The sequence below is a fragment of the Elephantulus edwardii genome, unplaced genomic scaffold, assembly GCF_000299155.1.
Source record: "Elephantulus edwardii isolate Elephantulus edwardi_28Jun2011 unplaced genomic scaffold, EleEdw1.0 scaffold00443, whole genome shotgun sequence".
Classification (NCBI taxonomy): Eukaryota; Metazoa; Chordata; class Mammalia; order Macroscelidea; family Macroscelididae; genus Elephantulus; species Elephantulus edwardii.
The window spans coordinates 755740-765435 of record NW_006400193.1 but is presented as its reverse complement, the minus strand read 5'-3'; the positions used below and the strand labels follow the sequence as shown (position 1 = coordinate 765435).

The 9696-nt window shown below is 38.7% G+C and overlaps 1 protein-coding gene across 1 annotated transcript in view; it reads left to right on the top strand.

Annotated features, from left to right (window-relative positions):
• LOC102860916 (tRNA-splicing endonuclease subunit Sen2-like) overlaps positions 1–9696 on the top strand; it is a 76318-nt gene that overhangs the window by 30303 nt on the left and 36319 nt on the right. The window contains exons 6-7 of the mRNA XM_006902736.1: positions 2856–2906; positions 8883–9021. Coding sequence (XP_006902798.1) covers positions 2856–2906; positions 8883–9021 — 190 coding nt within the window. The remainder of the gene's footprint in view (positions 1–2855; positions 2907–8882; positions 9022–9696) is intronic.

Here is a 9696-nt window from a genome sequence, read left to right as displayed (position 1 = left end):
CTCTAAAGGGCCCCTTTGGCAGTAGGAAACACATAGACTATTATGGAGATTGATTTTGGAATTTAGATTCACTGTTCTCAGTTGTGCTTAGCCGTACATGTTCATATCCTTGAAGATGTATCATGAAAGTGTTGCAGCCTAGAAGATACAAATTTAACTAACAAGTTAAAAGTACATGAGTCAAAAATTAAAAAGCAATAGTATTCTGAGTAGAGGGTCTAATAGTGGCACAAATCAAGTTACAGAGGTGAAAACATTTAGCAGAACCTTGAAACTTAAGGTATATTAGGGGGCGAAATCTTTCAAAATTGCCAGGGAAAACCCTGTAGATCACAAAGTTCTAATCTGCAACTTTTCATGAGGCTGGCACAGGACTGGGCAGGACTTTGTTTTACTGCTTATGACATTGCTGTGAGTGGAAGCTGACTTAAACAATTGATAGTGAAGGTTTGCCTACTCAGTAATCTCCCCTTGACCCTTCAGTCCTCCCCAAGGCTTTCATGCCTGCCTGCATCATCCTGTCGTCACCCTGGAACAATTATCTTAGAAAAACAAGGGGACAAGCCATGCCCCACAGTTATTGTCCATTTGGCCCCAGAGCCTCCACACATCATTCAGGGTGGCCCTCAGAGGGTGCTACAGACCCAGCTGTAGCCCTATGATGGACCCAGACCATCGAAAACACTGCCAGAGTTGTAAATACCTAGATAGTCAAGAAATGAGGTATAGGTATATGCAGTGTTAATAAGTAAATATTGGATGATGGGCAAAGATATGGCGAAAATAAGCTTGTTTGTTGGACACTGAGCAGGACTCCTTGCCATAGCTGAAAGGAAAAGCAGGCCAGTAATAGCAGACTAGATGCCCTTTCTTGCTAAAAGTGAAAAGGACTTACTACAGAACCTCATAAAACAATAGTCTTCAATGTGGATTATATCTCAACATAAAGAACAAAAATCTTCACAAACAACCAATAAGTAACATCGTCATGAATGGAGAAAAGCATTGCAGTTGTCTATGATTTCATTTTCTTTGGATCCATAATTAACAACCATGGAAGCAGCACTGGGCATATCTGCTTCCGAGGATATGACTAAAAAGCACCTAACCTAAGCCATAGTCACATTTCTTCGAATAGTAGCTTTGATGAGGAATATCCAGTGTTCTGTGGTCTACCAAAAATACCAATTAAATCGGTCTTAGAAACCAGAGTAATCCTTAGAGGCAAAGATGGTGAAACATCATTTCACATATTTAGGGCATGTAGTCAGAACCATCCAGTCCCTGGAGAAGGACATCATACTTGGGGAAAAAAGAGAGATGAAATGTGTTGAAATGGTGACTGGAATAGTAGGCTTAAGCACAGCAAAGATTGTGAGGATGGCACAGGATTGGACAAGATTTTGTTCTGTTGTTTGTAAGGTCACAGAGTCAAGCTGATTTGATAACAACTGTGGCTGACATTGAGAAGAGTAAGAATTCCAGAGCATTTAATTGCGCTTGTGTGAAACCTATACCTGGACCAGGAGACTGTAGTGTGAACAGAGCAGAGAAACACTGCATGGTTTAAAATTAAGAACGGGGTGCATCAGGCTTGTATTCTCTCTCCGTACATATTCAGTTCAGTCTGTATGTTGAGCAAATCATTCAAGAAGCTGGACTTTATGAAGAGGAATATGGCGTCCGGATCAGAGGGACAATCATCTATAACCTATGTTATGCAGATGACAGAACCTTGGTTGCTGAAACTGAGGAGGACTTAAAGTACTTGTTTCAGAAGATCCAGGAATGTAGCCTTCAATATGAATTGCATCTCAATGTCAAGTAAAGAAGAGATTGAAACTGTCAAAAATGTTATTTTACTTGGATCCACAGTTAACACCCTTGATACCAGCAGTCAGGAAATAATGAGACGCATTGCATGGGGAAAGTCTGCAGTTCAGGACCTCTCCAAATTATTAAGTAATGATGTCAGTTTAAAGACCATGATGCTTCTGATTCGGGCCATGGTCTTTCTGATCACTTGCTATGCATCTAAGAGCTAGACAGTGAATAGGGATGACAAAAGAAGAATTGATGCCTTTGAATTATGGTATTGGAGTGCCAGAAGAACAAGTATGTCTTGGAAAGGGCACAGTCAGAATGCTCTTTGGAGGCAAGGATGATACTTTGCCTCACTTATTTCACGCATGTTTCTGGGAGGGATTATTCCTTGGAGAGGGACATGATGCTCAGAAGGGTGGAGGGTTGGCTGAGGAGAGGAAGACTCTCAACCAGATGGATCGAAATGATGATCATCAAGTGCACTCTAGTGTATATCGAGAAATGTGAAGATGGTAATAGGGTTCAGATCCACTGTTCATAGGGTCCCTATGAAACATACTCGATGGCACCTAACAATAAAAAGAACAATTTTAAAATACTATTTACATAATAAAAATCACCTCCCAAAAAGGTTACTAAGAAACTTCTCTTTCTCTTAGTTCTCTTAGTTTTCTTTTGTTATGCATGCAAAATTGATTTATTTTTATAGCATTTTCCCCTCAATTTAATATTTGGTTTTATAGGGGAAAATATAATGAGCAAAGCTGTGTGTTACTATAGATACTTCCATTAGTCTTCAATATGTTATGTGATTTTTAAAAGAAAAAATATCTATAAAGACTATTAACAATATTTTTTACAGATTTATATAAATCTGTGACAGTCTTTTTTTCCAGTTCTTGACATTTGAATTAATTATGTTGAATATGTAACCATTTTGATTATTATTGTGTTGAAGAGAAATTAATCCTTAAAATAATTTCTCAGAAATTTAAAATTCTTTCTAATGAGCATTTCTTCTTTCTTTTTAGGCATTCTTCCTGGTCTATGCTCTGGGATGTCTTAGTATTTCCTTTGAGAAGGTGAGATATTTTATTTAGATACAATCCACTTAATGTTTTCATGATATTAAAAGCAGTGTTGTGATAGAATTTGAGACTGACAGTGGTTATGTTAATGTTGCTGATGAAGAATGCTGCAATGCCAACTATTTTGTTACATATGTGTGTGTGCCTGTGTTACACATTTAAAAATTTTAAAAAAAAATTGTTTTTCTAATGTTGTTAGGTGCTGTTGAGTCAAATACGACTCACAGTGACTCTGTGAACAAGGAATCTGAACCTGTCCTATCCTGTGCCATCCTTGTCATCCCTGGTATACTTGACTCATTGCTAAAGTTACTGTGTCAGTCCATCTATTGAGGCTGTTTCTCTCTTTCACTAGCCCTCTACCATTCCATGCTTGATGTCCTTCTTCAAGAACTGGCCCCTCTTAACAACATGCCCAAATTGTGTCTCTCTGGAGGCTAAGGTGCATCTGATACAGGCCATGGTCTTCGCAATCACTTGTTATGCATCAGAGAGTTGGACAATGACCAAGGAGGATAGAAGGAGAATTGATGCCTTTGAGCTGTGGTGCTGGAGAAGAGTATTGAGAATACCATGGACTGCTAGGAAAACAAACAGATTTGTCCTGGAAAGGGTTAAACCGGGTGGCTCCTTGGAGGCAAGGATTCTGAGGTTGTGAGGAGAGACCGGTCCTTGGAGAGGGACATCATGCTTGGGAGGGTGGAGGGACGGCGCAGGAGAGGAAGGCCCTCTATGAGGTGGATTGATTCAGTGACTGGGATAATTGGGATGGGAGTGTCAGAGACAGTGCAATTGGCACAGGACAGAGCGGAGTTTAGGGCTGTTGTACACAGGGTCGCTATGAGTCACAAGCGACTCAACGGCACATATCAACAAGTTTCACCACCCTTGCCTCAAAGGAGTCCTCTGGTTGCAGTTTCTCCAAGCCATGTTTGAATATTCTTTTGGCAGTCCATGGTATATTTCGCACTCTTCTTCAACACCCAGCACGCATCAGTTCTTCTCTCATCCTCATTCATTGTCCAGCTTTCAGTTGTGTAGTAAGTGATTAAAAAGACTATGGCTTGGATCAAGTGCACTTGAGCTTTTAAATTTGCATCATTGCTCTTTGGAACTTTGGAGAAAAGCTTGACAGCATATTTTTCAAGTGCAGCATGTCTTTTGAGTTTTTTGCTGATATTATCAAGGGGTTTGATTGTGGATCCAAGTAAGATGAACTTGTTGACTATTTAATCTTTACTCCATCTGTTATGAGGTCATTGCCTATTGACCCAGTGGTGAAAATTTTTGTTTTCTTGATGTTTAGATGTAGTACATATTGCCATATTGAAGGCTATAGTCTTTGACCTCCTACAGCAAGCGTTTCAAGTCCTCTTTACTTTGAGAAAGCAAGGTTGTGTTATCTGTATAACACAGGTTGTTAATGAGCCTCCCACTGATTCTGGTGCCGTATTTTTCTTCATGCAGTCCAGCTTCTCAAATGGTTTGGTCAAGTAGGTATAGAGAAAGATACAACACTGACATACACCTTTCCTGATTTTAAACTACATTCTTCTCTTCCTCTGTCCAGACAACAGCTTAAGTTTCTCATGAACATGATTAAGTGTTCTGGAATTCCATTCTTATCAATGTTGGCCGTAATTTATTATTCTCCACATAGCCAAATGCATATGAGTAGTCAATAAAACAGAAATAGACATCCTCCTGTTATTTTCTACATTCAGCCAAGATCAGAATCTAGCATCAGCACTATCCCTTTGCCATGAACTCTTCTGAATCCAGCTGGAATTTCTGGAAGATCCTTATCAATGTACTGTTCTAGTCATTTTTAAATAATCTTTAGCAGAATTTTACATGAATGTGATATTAATGATATTATTTGATAATCTCCAAAATCCATTGTATCACTTTTTGAAAATGGGAAAAATATGGGTCTTGTTCAGTCAATTGGCAAGGTAATTGTTTTCCAAATTTTATAGCATAGACTGGTGAGCACGTCAGGGCTGCATCTGTTTGGTGACACATGTCGATTGATACTCCATCAATTCCTGGGATCTTGGTTTTGCCAATGCCTTCAGTGTGTCTTGAACTTCTCCTCCATTACTGTCAGTTCTTTATCATGTGCTTCTTGCTGAAAGGGTTCCATGTCAGCCTGGTCTTTTTGGTACAGAATATTCCTTCCTGGATCATTAAAAATTTTGCCCGTAGCATACTTCAGTGTTAAACTAAAAGCTTGAAATTGTTTTCTGGTTCATTCAGCTTGAGAAATGTTGTGCAAATGCTTCTCTTTTTAATTTTCTAGCTGCAGTTCTTTGCACATGTAATTATATTTTGTTCTGTCTTCTTGAATTACTCTTTGAAATCTGTCCATTTCTTTTACTTTGGCATTTCTTGCTTTGTTTTGGCTTTTGGATGTTCTGGTGCAATTTTCAGAATCATTTCTGACATTAATTTTGGTCTTTTCTTTTCCCCTTGCCTTTATAAAATTACCTTTTGCATTCTTCATGATGAGTACTTATGGATTGCATCCCAACTTAAAAAAAAACCACAAAAATCCTTGCTGCTAGACCAATAGACATGATGGACAGAGAAAGGATTGAAACTATCAATGAACTCTTTTTCCTTGTCAGTACCGGTAACTACCAAGAGATATACTGCACTGAGAAAGTCTGTAGTCAGGAACTGCTCCGAATTATTGAGGACTAATGATTGTCAAGATGACTACTAAGATGCACCTGATTCAGGCCATGGTCTTTTCAGTCACTTGCTTGTATGTGAGTTGGACATTAACTAAGAAAGACAAATGAAGAATTCATGCCTTTGAGCTATGGTGTTGGGAGAATAGTGCTGAAAATCCTATGGACTAGGAGGAGAACAAACACATAAGCCTTGTAGAAGGTAAAGCCAGAGTATTCCTTGGAGGCAAGGATGTTGAATCTTTGTCTCACATACTTTAAACATGTTGCTAGGAGAGATTATTCCTTGGATAAGGACATCATGCTTGGGAGAGTGGAGGGGTTAGCGAAGAAGACCCTCAACAATGTGAGTTGATACAGTGACTGTGGCAGTGGGTTTGAGAGATTGTGAGGATAACATGGGTAAGACAGTGTTCAAGTGTGTTGTTTACAGGGTCACTGTTGATTGTATGCGATGACACCTAACAACAACTACATAATTAATAAAATGGGAATTGAATTTTAACATCTTACACTTTAGAGATGTAACTCTGACTCGGACCAAAAACACACTATATTGAATCTCATTTTCAGAGTGATAACATACGTTGTTGTTGTTGAGTATCAAGTCAGAACCAACCCATAGTTGACGCTCCAGCAGAGGCAATAAATAGCACAGAAGACTGTCCATTCTTCATCTGCAGAGCTGCTGGTGTGCCTTTGGGATTGCAGTGTAGTTTCTTACCACTAGACATACAATGATCAGGTAATCTGAGTCAGAACAGCAACAGTACTGATAATTAATAAACAACAACAGTAATAGCAAGAGCTAACAGTATTTAGTACCAGCTTCCATAAAGGCCTCATCTTTAGTGTATCACGTGAAACAACTCTCATTCTTACTGGTCAGGTAACTGAGCCTAAGAGATCTCACTTATGATCACATCTATTCTTCTAACCAGTTACTGTGGTATGAAGAATTATTTAACTTATATTGGGGTTATCCCAAAAGCTGTGTTTTGCTTTATTTTTAAAATTTCTTATTATTTTTCTTTTAATCTTATTTTTGTGTGGGTGTACCATCAAATCATATCTGACTGGTACAGGAGGAGATTGTCCCTCCTTCCTCGGCAAAGCATCTGGTGGATTCAAACCATGAGCCTCTGGGATTGTAGTTGCAGCTTCTTGCCACTAGGCCACCAGAGCTCCCCAAAATTTTTTATTATTGTAAAAATGCAGAATGTACTTGTCTATTAAACATTTTTCATTTGTATGTTGTAGTTGTTGTTAAGTGCCATTGAGTTGTAGGTGACTCATAGCGACCTTAGGAACGAAAGACATAAACACTTATATAACTTTCTTCATTTGTATACAAATCAATAAAATCAATTACATCAACCCTCTACAGCCATCACTAATGTTTGTTGTCATGTTTTCCATCCCTGTAAGCAAAACTCTGTGTTACCTGAACAGTGATGCCCTCTTCCCTGCCACCCCTGATAACCACTGCTCAGCTAACCTCAGGACTTTGCCTTTTGTATGCATTTCATGCTGTTTTCAAGGTCAGCGTGAGATGTTGGTTCCATTGTTTGCTTCTAAATGAGAGGAGCTGGGAGACAGGAACACACATGCAAATGAGACTTCTCACAGTGTTGCTTCTATGCTTTGTGAATTTTGAACTGTACAAATAGAATTCTGTTTTATGTAGTTCTAATTCACTTAAAATTAAAGCATGAAAAGTAAACAAAGTAATAAATAGAACAAAGAAAGTATGTTTTACTCTCTCGTTGAGTGTATCCATCAAATTCTCCTAAAGAAATCTTTTTCACAAGTCCCCCAGCAGTTTGGAAATAGATGTCTGGCCCACTTTCCCAGATGGTGGTTATGCGTAGCTCCACCCATCTTCTTTTCCTGGGCCTTAGCTGGAATTTGTCAGAATATTCTGGAAACCTTACAGGCAATACATAGAAACCCCAACATCTGAAAAATGTTGGACCACCCATATTGGAAATGTAGCCAGAATTCTTTGTGAAACTGTTACTAGTTGGGGACGTCAGATTTTTACTTGCAGTGAGATTTGGGCAATCCACACATGCATGGAGTCTCCACTTAAGGAACAGAAAAGACAAGACATCAATCTCAGATCATGCTTAGGGTGTTGAAAATTCAGTTGAGCCAAACTAAGTAAATCCCACATAGTGACCAGATTCTGAAATGATGTAGCTAATTTTCCACACACATTTACACATCAAAATGTTCTCCAAACCAAACTTTCTCAGCCACCTGACAACAAACCCAAAGACAAAATGAAGCATCTTTTGATGTGAGGAGATTTTACAAAATGAACTGCTGATTTTCCTGGGCATTGTCCAACCTCTAGCAGCTGCGCATTCAGGATATGTGCATTAAGTCTTTGGAGCTTACTGGCCTCCTGGGTAGCGGTCTGCGTACCCCAAACACCTTGCTTAGACCAGCCACACCAAAAAAAGCAGGCACAAATAATTTTAATAATATTTTATATATTTTATTCAACCTAATTTATCCAAAATTACTGGCATATTTTGTATTCATTTTTACAGACCAAGTCTTTAAAATTGAGTATCTGAGTCTGTACATCTTAGACAGGCACTGGCTGTTCTGCAGGACTCTTCTAGTTAAATTCCTCCCTTGTGGATACCCTGCTTATTTTATTACTGTGGCAATAGTGCCACATCTGGTATCAGTGCTGATTTACTGGCCTAACTGAACATGAGTGAATAAATACAATACTGCTTTTTTGTTTTGTGAATTCAACATTCCCCCCCCCTTTTTAATTCATTGTTTTATATTTTCTTCTCCTTTTCCCCACAGTGCACCCTTTTGCCAGATTGTTGTCATACATAGTGAATTCAACATTTTAATGTGTTCATGTCAGGAACATTATGTTCACCATGCTGTTCAGTTTCATCTCTGTCCATTTCCATATGACTCTACCTCTCAGTACCCTTTAATCAGTGACTCCACCCACCCCTACCTCTCACACCTGGTAAGCTTTAGTGTCTGTAAATTTGTGTACTTCATATAACTAGTATCACAAAGTATTTGTTGTTTTGTCTGATATGTTTTACTGAGGATAACATAATCAGGTTTTGTATATGTTATAGTCTATACTAGGCCTTGGTTTCTCTGTAACTGAGTTATACTCCATTATACTTACTGTAATTTGTTTATTCACCTGTTGATGGACATTTAGGTTGTGTCCATCTTTGACTACTGTGAAGAGTACTGTAATGAACATTTTAAAAACTAACTTCAGGAGCCTCTGACGATAATGAAACTCTGGAAGGCTTTCACTGCTGTTCAGCCCTCATTCAGGACCACGTATATGGCCTACCATCATTTTCGAAGCAAGGGCTGGGTGCCCAAAGTGGGGCTCAAGTATGGAACAGATCTACGTAAGTAACTCTTGGTTTAGAACCAAGAACCAGGGTTTGTATCTGAAGTTGGTATAAATTTTATTTGCTCTGTTTGTACTATTGGCCAATCCTTTATAAGGTGTCATAAGCTTTACATAATAAGCTTTATAAGCTTACATACATGATATATGGAATAGGGGCAAAGTATAGTTCAGAAAGAGAAAATAGCAATCTGGGAGTAGAAGTTTACAAGTCTAAATCAGGTGGTTTTGTTTTGGGTTTGGGGTTTTTTTTGGGGGGGGGGTTTGTTTTGTTTTTCATTTGCTTTATAATCTTAGAATTCTGCCCTACAACCCAGACTCATTAGTAATATGATTTAGGGCGATTCCCCCCCCCTTTTTTTTAATTCATTTTAATGAACATTTACAGAGATTTAGGATTTCCATTCATTCATTGTTGCACTATTTTCTCTACTCTCACCCAGTTCATTCCTCTCTTTTTTTCTTTCCTCTTGAAAGTCTGTTTTAATTGTCCAATTGCCACAGTGCTTGTCAAAACCACTTCTCATTAATCTCCTTTGTCACTGTGTCCTTTGCCATTCCCTATCACTCCTCCCTGAGAGAGATTTCACCCTAATTCATAAGAAAAAGGGGACGGCATATTCTCTTAGCTACTTCCTGCTGAAAAGGGACGCTGTAGGTTTCAGGGTGAAGA